Source organism: Sceloporus undulatus, chromosome 2 (assembly GCF_019175285.1).
Source record: "Sceloporus undulatus isolate JIND9_A2432 ecotype Alabama chromosome 2, SceUnd_v1.1, whole genome shotgun sequence".
Lineage (NCBI taxonomy): Eukaryota > Metazoa > Chordata > Lepidosauria > Squamata > Phrynosomatidae > Sceloporus > Sceloporus undulatus.
The window spans coordinates 250,666,804-250,682,229 of record NC_056523.1 but is presented as its reverse complement, the minus strand read 5'-3'; the positions used below and the strand labels follow the sequence as shown (position 1 = coordinate 250,682,229).

Genomic DNA, 15,426 nt, shown 5'->3' with positions numbered 1-15,426 from the left:
CAATAATCAAAAGCCTTATTGTGAAGGACACCTGGCCCTAACCAAGGAAGTAAATGTTGGAGTATTGCTTATTAATAGGTAAAATATGTGGCTAGGGAGGTGCTTTAATTAATCATTATTTTATCATTGTTAGGCAGTCAGTGTGGCCTAAAAGGCTATAATCCAAGTCAGTATTACCATTTCCGATAATGGTTTAGCAAATCTCTAATACATTTATCTGATTGGGAGGTGCTGAAAACCTTGAAAGTTAAACCACCATGTTGGAAGTAACCACTGTTCTATGTCCTTTTCATGCTCTATGCAGCATTAACCCCTAGTAACAGGATTGGGGATTTTTGCTTATTTACCTCTTGCAGTTGAGAATGGTTACTTGCAAAATTTTCTCCAATATTGGAAGAGAGGTGGGGCCTTTCAGCTGCTTCTGAGCCTAGGCACAGTGGAGCTGTGCCTGCCTCTTCTTATTTCTCTCTGTGGCCAGGGCCTTTCATCTGCTTCTGGGCCTTGGCGTGCCTATCATTTTTTCCTCTCTCTTCAAGCTCAGGGCAGTGGCAGTTGGGATGGATGGAAATTAATAATAATTTAATAATTTGTTATATTTATATACCGCTATTCCAAAGATCATAGCGGTGAACAGCAAGTAAGCTAATTAGCAAGTAAGCTAATTTGCCCCCAACAGTCTGGGTACTCATTTTAGCGACCTTGGAAGGATGCAAGCCTGAGTCGAGCTTAGGCCCTTTTGCTGGTCTTGAACTCGCAACCTTGTGGTTTTGAGTGAATGGCTGCAGTACAGGCATTTAACCACTGCGCCACCAGGGCTCCTTTTCATCTGCTTCTGGGCTATTATCAGATTATATTAAGGAGCACTTATGCCTTCCATCAAAGCCTGCCTCTATTTTAAGAGAGCCTGCCCCAGCCTGGCATCTTCCAGGTGTGTCAGACTGCATATCCCTAAAAAACAACATTGCCATTAGCGGCGTTGTCTCAGGCTTGTGGGATCTATGCTTGAGGACTTCTGTGGGGTATTGGTTTGAGGAAGGCTGTTTCAAGCTAATTGGCAGATGCCCTACTCCAGGTGCCTTCACCTTCCAAGGTTGCTTCCAATGACACCTGTGCTAAGAAACTTCATATCCAGGCATACTCATCAGCATCTATGCTGATGACATTTTAGTCCTATTTTTATTTATCCAGGCTTTTGGTGGCTTGTGAATTGTGGCAGCCTGTAAATAATCTTTGCAATCAATACTGCTGTTCATTCTACATGTTGTTCTATGATTTTTACTTGTTTCAAGTCCATAGCCTATAAAGACCCTCTGAATCCCTTTATTTCTGTGTGGAAATCTAGAAAACAAAAATTTTTGATACTGGAAATTATTCTCTTCTCTGTCGAATTTAGGTGCTGCCTATAGTTATTTTCTTCAGCACAGTGATGTCTATGCTCTACCATATTGGATTCATGCAGTGGCTTATTAAAAAGGTAAAACCTATAGCACTTTTCTCACTCCAGTCTTAGTCTACAGCAGGTTTGGCACACACAGGTCAGCAGGCCAATTTCGTCAGTGCTGAACCCTTAAGCAAACTACAACATTACTCCCAGGCTACTGCCACACTGCAAAATTAATGCCATATGACACCACTTCAACTGCCATGGGTCAGTGCTATGGAATTCTGGGATTTGTAGTTTGTTGTGGCACCCCAACACTCTGAGAGAGAAGGCTAAATATATGACAAAACTACAAATCCTGGAATTCCATAGCATTCAGCCATGGCAGTTAAAGTGGTATCAAACTGCATTACTTCTGCAGTACAGATGCAGTCTCAGTAGTGACTGAAAGTTACATCTAGTTGTTTTCAGGCCAGGGTTTTAGTTTGGTTTGAGTCAGGAGCATCACTAGGGGGTGCAGGGGGTACAAACCACACCAAGTGACACCCTAAGGGGACCCTGTGGACTAGAGTCAATCCGTGAACTATTGGCTGCTAGTCTGGAACAAGTTTCCAGGAAAGAAAGAAAGAAAGAAACAATTGTAACCAATAGGCACAAATATGGTTCCATCCTCTGGCACATTGGGAAAAATAACCTGACAGTACTCCACATGAGATAGCTTAAGAAGCATTGTGATGACTATGTATTGACTATGATGGCTGGGAGTTCCAAAATACCTTGGTCCAAACCACAGCTTGAAAAAGTTATCTTTTTGATCTCCAAGCCCCAGAATCCAAATTAAGGTTTCCCCCTTCCTACCCACCCACTTACCATTCATCTTTCTTGATCACCTCTCTTCCATCAACCCAAATTGTTCTGTTTTCACACTGCAGTGCTGAACTCCTGTCTGGGCCTCTTTATCAGGCAAAGAGTGTTTGATACAAGACACATTTCTTCTTTTTTTAGATGTTTACACAGCTGGTAGAAAGTCTCAAGCATGACCAAGACAGGTTATCCTAACAATGTAGGGTCAAATTCCTGGGCTGTTTTATTTTTGGGTGACTCTTAGTGGATGCATATTTCTGTGGGTATCATACTAACATTTTCAAAAGCTACCCAACCTATATTATGCAACCCCTAATATTCTGTTCCAGAGTTATGTCAGAATCCCTCTATGTGGTGTATTCAAAAAAGTTCTATTCTAAGCTCTATTCTGATAATGTGCCCTATATAGTCCCATGACAGTACAACTCAATATAAATAGATTTATTCATGAAAATTTTGTTAACAGGTCAAGTTCGCTCAGCATCCAGGAAAGTGCAGTTTAGCTTGAGCCCAGGGCAGAATGATACTTACTCCATTTCCCTGGTGGCAACAGTCCATCAACATCACCTGCTTCCCAGGGAGGCCTGCCTCACCTTTTGAGAATTCCTGTATAGTAATAAAATGATATTTATGTGAATTAAATGCCAAAAGGTATTCCCTATGAAGGCTGAAAATGAGTTAACCTGTGTGAAAATGGTAATTTAAGCAGCTTGAGAACACCAGAAGACTAATTTTCCATATAACTTTCTTTTCTTAGGTTGGATGGGTAATGCAAATTACCTTAGGGACAAGTCCTGTTGAATCCTTAGTTGCAGCTGGCAATATATTTGTGGGACAGGTAAGGTTGTGCAATAGAAAAATAATCTAATAACCTTTGGGCATACTTCTTGAATTAAAAATTGGCCATGTGGTAAGATTTGTCATTACAAAAAGCAATTTTCCTCCCCCAAGAGAGAAAGGAGTACAAATATATATCCTTCTTTTGGAAGTTAAATATGCTCTAGTACTGAAGCATTTCCTTTAATGAGGGAAGAATGTGGTTATCTTAATTGCACAGAATGCTACCAGGAAAGGGGAAAACTGACATCACCTGAGCCATCTTTTTCTAGCCCAATGTGTTCCCATCATTCCAAGGCACCTTCTGGAGAGTACCAAGCTGGGTTAGGCAGAGCTGTCTCAAAGGCACCATATAGCCTCCATCTTTTGTGCCATTGTTTCTTTGTATAAACTGGATCCTGGCTCTGTTGAATTTATCCAACTTTGACTTGGTGCTCAGTGTCCTTTTCATACTACACACCTATGGAGCTATGATTCGCTTTAACTGTCATGGCTGCATGGAATTCTGGGATTTACAGTTTAGGGAAGAGCATTTAGAATTATCAATGAGAGAGCTCTACTGTCTCACCAGGCTACCAATCCCAGGATTCCACAGGATGTTGCCATGGCAGTTAAAGTGTTGGCATAGTGTTATAACTATGCAGTGTGAAAGGGCCCCAGGCCATATATTTCTTTTGAAACTATTCTCCACCATATTTGCTAAAAATATTAGCTAAGACCCTGATGAAGATGAAAGAAACTCATATCCAGAGTTTCTCATTTCCAAGGGATAGATGAGCTACTAAGAAATATAAAGAAGGCAAAGTAGATACTTATTGACAAGGCAGTTGACAAGGACCTCACCAGCAGGTTTCCGTATCAATCGGTTCAGGGAACATAGCACACTTTCTGGGGCTGAAAATCCAGTCATGTTTATGGTTGCCTGCCTTCAGGGAGGCATTTTCTAAATGGCTGACAATATACATTCAAAAAGGGAATGTGATCAAGCGGGGAAGGTCAGATACATAATAAGGGAAAACAATCAGTTACAGAAAAATGCTGCATGCACAAGCAGTTCTGATGAGAGAAGAACACATGAGAGACAGCTGTACTGGAGCAGCCAAACAATAGAAGTAATGGTAACTTAGAACATTTTGCTGTCTGAGGCAGGGCAGCTAATGGCACATGCCTCCTCCCTTCATCCTAATTGCCATTGCTGTGGCCTCTAAGAGGAAAGAAGAACAGGCGGGCACAGCTTCATTATGCCTAGGGCCAGCAGCTGAAGGAAGAAAGGCCCTTCCTCCATCCCAACTGTAGTCTTGGAGTGAGAAAACAGAAGCAAGCATCTGCATGATTTAATCCCCTCCCTTACTGCCATCCCCCTTTTCCCATGTGTCTCATGTCTTTTTAAATTGTAAGCCTGAGGGCAAGAAACTGTCAAAATTAACAGTTGTAGAACATTTATGTAAAGTGCTGTGTACACCGATGGCACAATATAAATAAATGATGATGATGATGACGACAACAACAACAATAGTTGCACGCTCATGCACACACCCACAGACAGTCAAGGCACATTGTACAATACCCTAGGCTAGTTGGCTTGTCTGGGCACCTAAGACAGAAGATCTCACAATACCATCTTTCCCTTCCTTACAGTATAAATAGAAGCATAAGAAATTAAATAACAGACAAAAAAATCCTGTCCTTTCATGGCATATGCTAAATCTTCTGGCTGACATCCTCATCTCTCTGTACCAAAAGACAGGCCAGTCATGACTAGAAGGCATAGTTTTGAAAAGATTCTGTACATGTATTTAGTTTATAGTGGAGGAGGAAATGAAGTTGAACTGAAGTAATTACAGTGTGAGTCTATTCCATGAATAACGTAAAACAATATGAAGTTGTGTCTCAAATTTACTTGTTTTGTTGTCTTTTATTCCCTGTATCTTCCAGTCAGAATCTCCACTCTTAGTGAAGCCTTATTTGCCCTATGTTACAAAGTCAGAACTCCATGCCATCATGACAGCGGGGTTTGCCACCATTGCTGGAAGTGTCTTAGGAGCCTATATTTCTTTTGGGGTAAGAATGTAAACACCCTGTTATTTTCCAAACCTCTCTCTCTCTCTCTCTCTCTTTCTCCATGGTGTTCCCATAGTAGAAAACAACATTAAATGGAACAATTTATTCCTTCCACCAACCATACAGTTTGAAAACAAGTAATTTGTTCACAGTTTTTTCCTTCAACTATCCTCCCCCTTCCATTTTCACTTCTATCCAAAATAGAAGAAAGCAGGTAATTTTTAATATGATGAAAACAACGTTTTCACTATGGATTAATTGCTATGTTGTGAACAGGGACATCCAGGGATGTGAAAACCTAGTAGCCATGTTCTCATTTTGTTCTCATTGTGTTATCACACCAGCATTCTCATTCTATCCTTATTCTGTGTTGACTCTGAGAATTGTAAAAAAAAAAAAAAAAAATCCTACATAAATATTTGTATATTTTCACCCCAAACTTTTGTATTCAGCTTTATTTTGACTGAAGCATTTTTAGACAGTTTTCAAAGGTACGCATTTTCTGGTGTGCACATTTTTTAAAAGCCTGTAAGTGTCACAAATGTACCGAGTGAGCATTTTGCGCTCAATGACCATTCCAATTCCTCACTATGTGACCTTTGGGGTATTTCACTTTATGCCTTTTGTTCTGCAAATCTTGGAGTTCCCTCATATCTGCTAATGCCACCTTCTTGTGTGGAGATAGATGATGCCATTTCTCCTTGATAAGAATGGCCCTAGGAGAACTGATTTTGTTGACAGTATTTATGAATTTCAGAATCTGTCTAGATTTCTTCCTGCATACAAGATCTCACACTCCAACTTAAAAAAGCCAGAGTTCACTAAAAAAAAACCCATTCCTGGTCATTTTTCATAATGAGATATATTGCAAAAAGTGAAAAAGAATTCTAGTTCATGTTTTGATGTGTTGATTGTCATAGTAACACATCAGTTTTTTTACACATGTGTATTTGAAGGGATTAACAAAAAGAACCTTAACATGCATATCAAGTGCAATGTTTCAACTTCTGCCTTCTACAGGTGCCAGAGATGAAACTGGGTTGCATGCTAGGGATGGATGGATGGATGGATAGATAGATAGATAGATAGATAGATAGATAGATAGATAGATAGATAGATCCTCCAGATGCATTGGACTATAACTCCTAACATAGTCCTACCTATCATAACCCCCTTCAGATGTGCTGGCATCTGGAGGGTGCCAAGTTGAGAAGGTACTCTGCAGAGGAATAATCCTTAACACCTTCTGAATATAATGTGATCTTTTTACCCTTTGAAATTTCAGGTTTCAGCTACCCACTTATTAACTGCGTCTGTGATGTCAGCACCAGCAGCTTTGGCTATTGCTAAGCTCTTTTGGCCTGAGACTGAGCAACCCCAGATAACTTTACAGCAGGGCACAAGCCTTGGGAAAGGGTAAGGAGGTGGTGTGCCTGCCTGACAACAAGATTTAGTCAAAATTGGAAAAAGTCATATAAACATGTTCGCTGGTTACACTAGTCACCATTAAGGAAATATCTGTCAACTAGGAGTAGAAAATAACTAGATGGCTGTATGCAGCCTCATCTCCCACCACTGGTTTTTTTTTTAAACCCCCTACTGGCAAATTTGGATTTATAAGTTCATCACACAGCACTTGGAGGAACGGGAATGGAATAGAATGGAACTGAACGGAACAGAATGGGGGAGGAACGTGTTACAGCATGGGAGAATGCCACCGATGCTGCTGGTAATCCCCAGCCGTTCCTGGCAGATGATTTTGAAGGACAATTTTGAATCGTTCTTCAAAATTGACTGCCATGGAACAGCTGGGTAACAGCTTGGAGACTTCCCCCATGTGGTAGCACATGTTTTCCCCCTGTTCTGTTCTGTTCTGTTCTGTTCTGTTCCTCCAAGTGCCATGCAATAAGTTTATTACTCTGTTCAGAACAATGCATCTTTTCATCCATGTTATCTTTCCATTAATTGTAAGAGTACCATAGAAATATACTGTATAGCCATCTGCTTCTACCTGCACTCTTGATTTAACTGCCTATTGCCACAATTGACAAAATCAGCAACACAAGCATGCCATTGAAATTCATTGGTATCACATGAAGTCATAGAAAGGCCCCATTTCCCCCTTCCATTTCAGAAAAGAAATAAATGCTCCACCCTGCTTGTAGAGTGAAGGGAGCCTTACATCCACCTGTAGAGAGTACCACTGAGGTTTTTAGTAGTAATTGTGACAGCAGAATTTTTACAGTGGAAAAAACAATGTGGCCCCTAGTGGATCAAGGGATGCACTAGAAAGGTGCTGTAAATGAAGAAGTTTAGTAGTTGTAAATGAAGAGGTCACCAAGATGATCTGGAAACCAAATTCTATGCAAAATTTGAGCTGAGCATCCTTAGTCTAGAGCAAAAAAGATTGAGAAGTGACATGGAATCACAGAATTGTAGAATCATATAATTGGAAGGAGCTTCATGGGGCACTGAGGCCAACCCCCTGCTTCAATTAAATAGCATCTCCAGCAGGTACCTGTCCAACCTCTTTTTGAAGACATAAAAGAAGGAGACCCCACCACTTCTCCAGGCAATTGGTTCCTTTGCTGAACTGCTCTTACTGTCAAAATGTTTCTTCCAATGTTCAGTTGAAATCTACTCTCCTATAACTTAAAACCATTAGACCTGGTCCTGCCCTCTGCAGCAGCAGGGAACAGGCCTGTCCCTCCTGTCTGTGATAGCCCTTGAGCTATTTAAAGAATGCAGTCATGCCACCCCATCTTCTCTTTGTCAAGCTGAACAAGCCTAGCACTTTCAACCTCTCATATGTTTTGTTCTTCATAGTTCTTATCATCCTTGTTGCTCTTCTCTGAACCTGTTCCAAATTTTCTATATCCTCATTAAAATGTGGTGCTTGTCATGCCCCTGAAGAGTTTGGTCTCTGAGGATGAAGCAGATCCACCCAGTAAGGCCCCCACCCCAGAAGTTCAGACTCTGGAGATGAAGCTCACTTACTATAGCAGGGCTCTCCTCCACTTGACAGTCACTTGAGTAATTGGAGATTGTCACATTAAATTTGAAGCGACTTATCCTCAACAGGATAAAGTTGTATTTAATTTTAAAAGTGGGTGTTATCACACTCAGCCACGGCGATTTCAAACTTTATCTCACAGCTAAAAAACAATAATATACAACAAATCTATGACCTGAAGCACAGGTGCACCTATATTTTGGCTTACTAAGCTGTAGCTGGGCAACTGCAACCCATCTGCAGCCCAGATCCCAGCCCTGCTTATCCAGCGGTTTCAAAAACAGCAAGATCCCGTTTTTGAAAAGCCACTGGATAGGCTTAGCTGGGATCCAGACTGCAGATGGGTTGCAGTTGCCCAGCTACAGCTTAGTAAGCCCAAAAAGATAGGTGCACCTGTGCTTCAGGTCATGATTTTTGTATTATTGTTTTTAGCTGTGAGATAAAGTTTGAATCATTTCATTTACAAAAACTATATAAATGCCATGAGATTATATTGGTTCCTATATTTTCAGGCTTTGGCAGTCCTGATATTTTAAAAGGAAGACTTATGTAATTATAGGGGGAAAGCTTTGTTCATTTATTTCCCTGGGCTAACTCTTTAAAATGTGGACATTCCAAATGAAAAATGCATATTTAATTCTTGTTTTCTTGATGAAGGGACTCCCAAAATCTGTTGGAAGCACCAGCCAAGGTGCTTCTTCCTCCATCTTTCTGGTGCAAACATTGCCGCGACTTTGATCGCCTTCCTTGCCTTGCTGGCTTTCTGTAATGCTGCCTTGTCCTGGCTGGGAAACATGTTGACTATCCACAGCTCAGTTTTGAGGTAATGGCTTGTAAGCTTTTAGCTCAGACGTTTTTTCCTTCTCATACATATATGTACACAATATAAAGTAAAAACAGTATTTTCCCCTCAATGTGGTTAACAATTGCAAACCAAAATGGATATGCTTTGAGTCAAATGGTTCTTCTGGGACCTGCAATTTGTGGATGAACAAGCTTTCATTTGAAATAATATGCCATTTTCTGCTATTGTGCTCTGCAAAGGCAAAGGCAAAATCCTTCTCAGGCCAGTGAAAGCTGCTTGCAGTGAAAAACAAACAAGTCTTAGAAAGGCAATGCTAACCAGAACAATTATTCCTGAAAGTTTTGTCCTCTGATGAACCTCCCGTCTCCTGTGTATACCAGGAGTGGAAATACTTTTGTGGAAACTACTCTTTGTCATATTTCATATGACACATGTTTATTAGTGATGTCACATAAGTAACAAGCAGCTTATTATCATGATGTGGTTGATTCCATGTAAATGGCGGGAAGAAAATGTCTCCAAGAACAGAAAAGTCAAGTACAAATGTCCAAAGGACTCAAACCTTCTTAATAAGGCAAGATAGAACTAATTTTTTATACATTTAAGATTATTTAGCATATCATTTGGGAGTGCAGAGCTTGAAACAGTTTCATTTTGAACGTCACCTCCAGAATCACCCAGTCAGGATGGCTGGTGCAATTTTGTGAGCTGCGTTGTAGTTCAACGCAGAGTAGTTGTAGTTTCGTTCCAAAACAGTGACTTTCTGAAGCTTATATCAGGACTACCACTTAATCCTACATATTGTGAAAAGGATAAATAAGGGGAACCACCATGCATACATGAAAACAGAGCAACTAGGAGAAGAAATGTTTCCATTCAGAATGAGACTAGAAAACTACAACCTAGAAAAAATAATCTTAGAAAACTTACGACAATCTGTTGTGGGAGTGGGTCTGCGTGTGTGCACTAGCAGGTTGATGATGGCGAACTGTAGTTGTCACCTTCTCTACCACGTGTTCTGCTAACCAAACTTAATGACGTGGGGGTCTGATGCACAATGGTGGCCTTTATTGCTAACGGGTGAGTAACAAGTTGTTCAGTCAAAAGTGGTTGGTAACCATCCCAAAGTACAAGTTTCCAAAGTCCCTTGGGACAAAGGTTAAGCCAGGATGTCTGAGGGAGTTGCATCGGAGGTTTTGAGGGCGGTCCGTGAGTACTTTCCAGGGATCCGGGCGGGGTGTGGCTTTTGCGCAGTTTCGCGGCGCGGACTTGCTCCAGCGTTCACCTTATACCACACTCTCTAACCCGAGGGGGTGGCAACTGCCCCATCGGCTTCGGGAAGAGAAGCCCGTCCCGCTAGGGTGCTTAGCCGTAGAGACGCGGTGAAGGGTGGTAGGCAGGGATTCGGTTTTGGTAAGAAAGGGATCTCACCCTCCAAGGGTGTGGGTAATTCGTATCTTCCCTAGTTCGGCGCGAAGCCGGTCCCATCTTGCCGGTCTCAATCTCGTCCCGCGCACCGCTGTTCGCGCTGTCTTTTTACCCGTGTGTGGCTCAGCCTCCTTTCCACCCCTCCTGGAGCCGCATTTATCGGGTTGGTCACCTGGATAGTCCGATGCCTCTCCAACGCTCGCGCTTATCTGCTTCTGCCCTCCTCCACGCCCCCCTGCCAGAGAGTTGGTGTGATGGGGGGGTCGAGGTTGTGCGAGAGAAAAAGTCAGCGTTAGCATGTAATGGCGCGTTGTCTATGTGTGATGTAAACGCGTAGGTGTTATGCGCATGTACGCACCTTAGTTATCGTGGGTTCGTATCTTTCATGGAAGCTAAAAATGTTAGGGGTGCATGATTCAGTGACCAGTTGAAAGGTGCTCCCCATGATAGTACTTTCAGTTAGTGACTGCCCATTTATAGGCCAACGGTTCCCTTTCAATGCTGTATACCGTTTTTCAGCTCCTTTATTTTTACGTAAGCTAAAATAACCCACGGATGTTCTCCGTCTTCCCACACCTGTGATAGAAAAGCCCAGTCCCACTTCTGAGGCATCTGGTGTAAGACAAATGGTTTAGAAAAACCGGGGACTTACAAATGGAAACTGTATAGGTGTGCTTCAGGTGTCCAAAGCTTTTTGTTCTTCCCTGCCCCACCTTACTCTCTCTAGGCTGTCCCTTTTTTGTTAAATTGGTCAAGGGACAAGCTATGTGGGCAACATGGGGATGAACCGTCGATAGTATCTCTTAGCCCCAAAAAACTGTTTACCTGTTTCTTGGTTTGGGAATGCCCCAATCCTGTTTTTAACTATTTTGTCCGCTAAGGGTTTTATCAACCCTTGTCCTACCAAGTGCCTAAATTTTTACCTGTTTACAAGCGATGGCACACTTTTGGTTTTATTAACGTTAGCCAGCCTTTTTAAGGCTAGTAGCACCCTTGCAATGTCCCATGTGTTCTTCCCCCGAGTCACTATGATGATTATATCGTCTATATATGCCCGCAGCAGCAAAGTCTGACAAGTCCTTTAAGATTTAGGTCCATGGCCTCTTTGAAAGGTGGCAAGCCGCCCCATGCAAACCGAAGGGCATGCGAGTAAATTGAAACAGCCTCTTGGGGTTGGCGAATGCCGTTTTTTCCTTGTCTCGGGTCTCAGTTTATTTGCCCATAACCCTTGGTGAGGGACGATGGAGGACAAGTATTTAGCCTGCCCTAACCTCTCCAATGGTTAATTGTGCCAGGCATGGGATAAGCAATCAAACTTAGAGACTTGTTTACCTGTCTAAAATCTCTACAGAACCTCACGGTTCCGTCAGGTTTTTGAACCATGACCGGCAGACTCCTCCAAGGACTCCTGAAGGCTCCATCACTCCTAAGGACAACATAGTCTCCACTTCCGTGTTTATTTTTTCTGAACCCTCCAAGGCCAAGTCTAATAGGCAGCCGTACAATTACCTTGGATCCGTAAGGATGAGCGTGGGTATGACCCCCGTGCACCTGGTTTCCCTCGAAAGACATCTTCAAACTGTTTTTGTAGCCTCAATGCTCTCTGTGTTTTGGTAAGAGGGGACATGATGGGACCTCTCCTGTCTCCAAAAATTCCTCGGTTTGAGGCCCTATCATCCATTCTTCTTCCTCAGGTTGCTAACACTTCTGTGCACAGGGCCTCTCGAACCTTTCCAAGCCTTCAAGAGATTAATATGAAACTTGTTTCCTGGAGGTCTTCCCCCATTTGATTTCATAATCAACAGGCCCCACCTTCCTAATACTTCATAAAAGGGCCTTGCCACTGGGCAAACAACTTAGACTTTTGGGTGGGCAATAGCACCAGATCTCTTTGCCCTACCTGCAGTTCCCGTTCCTTCACTTTCGATCATACCACCTTTTCGTTCCTCTTGGCTTGGGTTAAGTTCTCACTTTGCTATTCGCCCAATTCTCTAAGCCTCTGTCTCATTTGGAGGACAAATTGCAACTCTGACTGAGGGTTTGATATCTCCCTCCCAACCTCTTTAGAATATTTAATACGCCTCTGGGTTTTCTTCCATAAATCAATTCAAAAGGAGGAAAACCTAAAGTGAACTGAGGAACCCTCTCTAAAAGCAAAAAGGACTGGGTCCACCCAACGAGGCCACGGTTTTGGTAGGGCGACCAAAAGCTCGAGCATGGGCTAGAGGTCTATAAACTCAACCACCCATTGGATTGTGGGTGGTAAACTGAGGGCTTAAAGGGTTAACCAACAGCCGCCACAGCTCACTAAGGTTGGCTCATAAAAATTGGAGCCTCTGATCCGTGAAAAGTGCCCTTGGGAACCCTACTCGGGAGAAGAGCTTAATAACTCTTGAGCTATCCAGGTGGTATGGATCGTTCTCAAGGAGAATAGCTCGTGACGGGGGATGTAGTAAGACGAGGTAAGTAGACGAATCCACCACACCAGTAAATATCGTACCCGCCAGCCAGCGACCTCCAGGGGTCCGACGATTATCCATGGCTTATCCTGGAAAAGGGTCTTTCCACAACGGCAAAGGCATCAATTTTCCACCGGGAGCCTTTCTTGCACCAACTGACACAGCGGACAAGAATGACAAAAAGCCTTCACATCGCCAAACACCAGGCCAATAGAACCTTCGAATCACCCGTACTGTTTTATCACCCCCAAATGACCACCATCGGTATCATGAGCTAACCTCAACACCAATTTCTGAGAGCTCTGGGGACTACCAACTGCTCCTCTGGAGTCCCCGGCCCTCCCTCCGGGGGTACGGAAGAATCGTATAATAAATCTCTCCCATCACAAAGCGTGCGTTGGTTTTGGTCTCCTTCCCCTGCTGAGCTGCCTTAAGGTTCTTTGTAGGCATGAATCATCTTGTTGCCAAGCAACCACTTGGGCTCGTTTTACCCCTTCAGATCCCATTTACCTGCCCCGGTTACCTCTGCCGCCAAACCTTCGGCGCCTTAGAGTCGCCGCCACCCAGGCCAAGCTGCGCTCTCTAACACAGGCCGTCCTCGCCTAGAGTGGAACAACCCCACCTGGAGATCCGTCGTCGTCCCCGTTCACCGACCCAGGCCCAAATAACATTAATGCTTCAAGTCCCCATGTAACATCTCACGGTAACTGTATGAATCGACTGACCTCCAGGAGCTCCCCTTTACCAAGGTCTGGCTACAACCCGAGTCCACCAGGGCCGCACCTCCCTCCATTTACTTTATGCCAAGAACTTTACCCTTATCTCCTCGCTACTCACCTGAGCGGCATCCCAGGTATCACCCCAGGAACACTCCATAACAGGACACTCCTACTCAATATGTCCTTCATCCGCAGGTGATGAAAAAGACCACGGGTTTCGCGGCGTCATCCTTGGCCCTGGATCTGCCCGCGCTCGGTTGCTTCCCCCATCTTTGGGGCGTGAGTTTCCTCTTTGAACGGCTGCGTCGGAAGGGGCCCTTTTCCCTGGGGTCTCCAGTTTCTGCCAAGCTTTTCCCTCCCCGTATGGGAATGCCTTCTTTCCGTCATAGTCTTCCACTTTTCGCTTTCCTCCGCCCAACGTAAAGGCCTCCATCAAACTTGATGGCCTTTTCTACATTTTGGGGCCTATGACAACGCACCCAATTTCGAGCTTGGGGAGGCAGAAGTCCCTACAAACTGCTCGACCAAGACTAGCACTCAGCCACCTCTCCGGCGGTGCAGCTTCCGTGGCTTCGAACACCTCAAACAAATGCCCTAATTTTCTGCCCTAAGGTCCGAGGGTGCATCCCGGTTTCCACCGGAGCTCCCTCAGCCTCATCCGGTAAGTATCCTCGGAAATGTTTCAGGGTCTGTAAAAGTTTCTTTTACCTTCCCTAGTCCCGAGCCTCTTCCGGCGGACAAAGTGTCACAGCCTCTGCGTCGGGCCCCGTGAAACAAGGGGTTAAAATCAAGGCCCACCTGCTCCTGGGGCCATTGTGCAGCCGCCGCCACCCTCTACAAAAGTATTAGGAAGGCCTCAACATCGTCCTGAGGCCCCATCTTCACAATTTTTTAGCGTGGGTTGAGCCCCACCGACCACGTCATCCCTCGCTCTTTCGCCCCACAGCTTGCGGGGTCCTCCACAAACTACGTATTCTGAGTTACTAGCTGATTCTGAGCCGCTGTGCCGCAGCAACAAACTTGTTCGCGGACTGGCGCTGTCTGAGCGACAACGTTTGCAACATAAGTGTTGTTGCTCCCGCGGAACCAAACAAACAATTGCTCCTGTGACGACCGAGGCCCCCGCCTTGGGGCGGTGCCCGCATTCTCCACCAATGTGGGCGGGGGGTTCGGTGCAGCAGGTTTGCCTGATGAGACTTGTAGTTGTCCCTTCTATCCTCCACGTGTGTAACAAACTTCTTGAGTCGGGGTCTGATGCAACAATGGTGCCCTTTATTGCTAACAGGTGAGTAACAAAGTTTCTTCATCAAACAAGTGGTTGACCCCAACCAATCCAAAAGTAACTAGTTCTCCAAAGTCCCCTTTGGACAAGTTTAAGCCAGGGTGTCTGAGGGAGTTGCCTCGGAGCTTTGGGGCGTCTCCTGAGTACTTCTCCAGGGATTCCCGGTTGCCTTTTCCCGTCTCCTGCCTCCGGACCTTGCTCCCAGCGTCACCCTTACTATCCCACCACTCCTCTAACCAACCGAGGGTGGCCCAATTTCCCCATCCGTCCTCTCCAGGGAAAGAGAAATCCCTTCCTCTAGGGTCTCTTAGCCCCAGAGAATCATGAGTCCGGGTAGTCACGGGTAGTGAGGGTCATTCTGTTTTGTAATGACAAGGTTCTTCCCACCTCCCGAGGGTGTGGGTAATTCTATCTCTCCAGCTTCGGCCGCTCTCGAGTTTCACACTCTCGCCCTCATCCCGCGCCCGCGTTCCTCTCGATCTTTATTCCCGCTTGTTTTTGGCTCGCCTCCTTTTCCTCCCGCCCTCCCTTGAGCTCATTTCCTTGGGGTCTTTTCCACCTGATCGCTCCCTCCCTC

The 15,426-nt window shown here is 44.4% G+C and overlaps 2 protein-coding genes across 6 annotated transcripts in view; one reads left to right on the top strand and one right to left on the bottom strand.

Annotated features, from left to right (window-relative positions):
* Positions 1 to 15,426, bottom strand: part of NTRK2 (neurotrophic receptor tyrosine kinase 2) — a 414,769-nt gene that overhangs the window by 350,155 nt on the left and 49,188 nt on the right. The gene's annotated exons all lie outside the window — the stretch shown is intronic.
* The window catches only part of SLC28A3 (solute carrier family 28 member 3), a 114,656-nt gene that overhangs the window by 81,920 nt on the left and 17,310 nt on the right, over positions 1 to 15,426 (top strand). Inside the window, 8 exon segments of the mRNA XM_042447761.1 lie at positions 1,394 to 1,474; positions 3,003 to 3,083; positions 5,018 to 5,143; positions 6,429 to 6,559; positions 8,814 to 8,836; positions 8,839 to 8,868; positions 8,871 to 8,951; positions 8,954 to 8,979. Coding sequence (XP_042303695.1) covers positions 1,394 to 1,474; positions 3,003 to 3,083; positions 5,018 to 5,143; positions 6,429 to 6,559; positions 8,814 to 8,836; positions 8,839 to 8,868; positions 8,871 to 8,951; positions 8,954 to 8,979 — 579 coding nt within the window.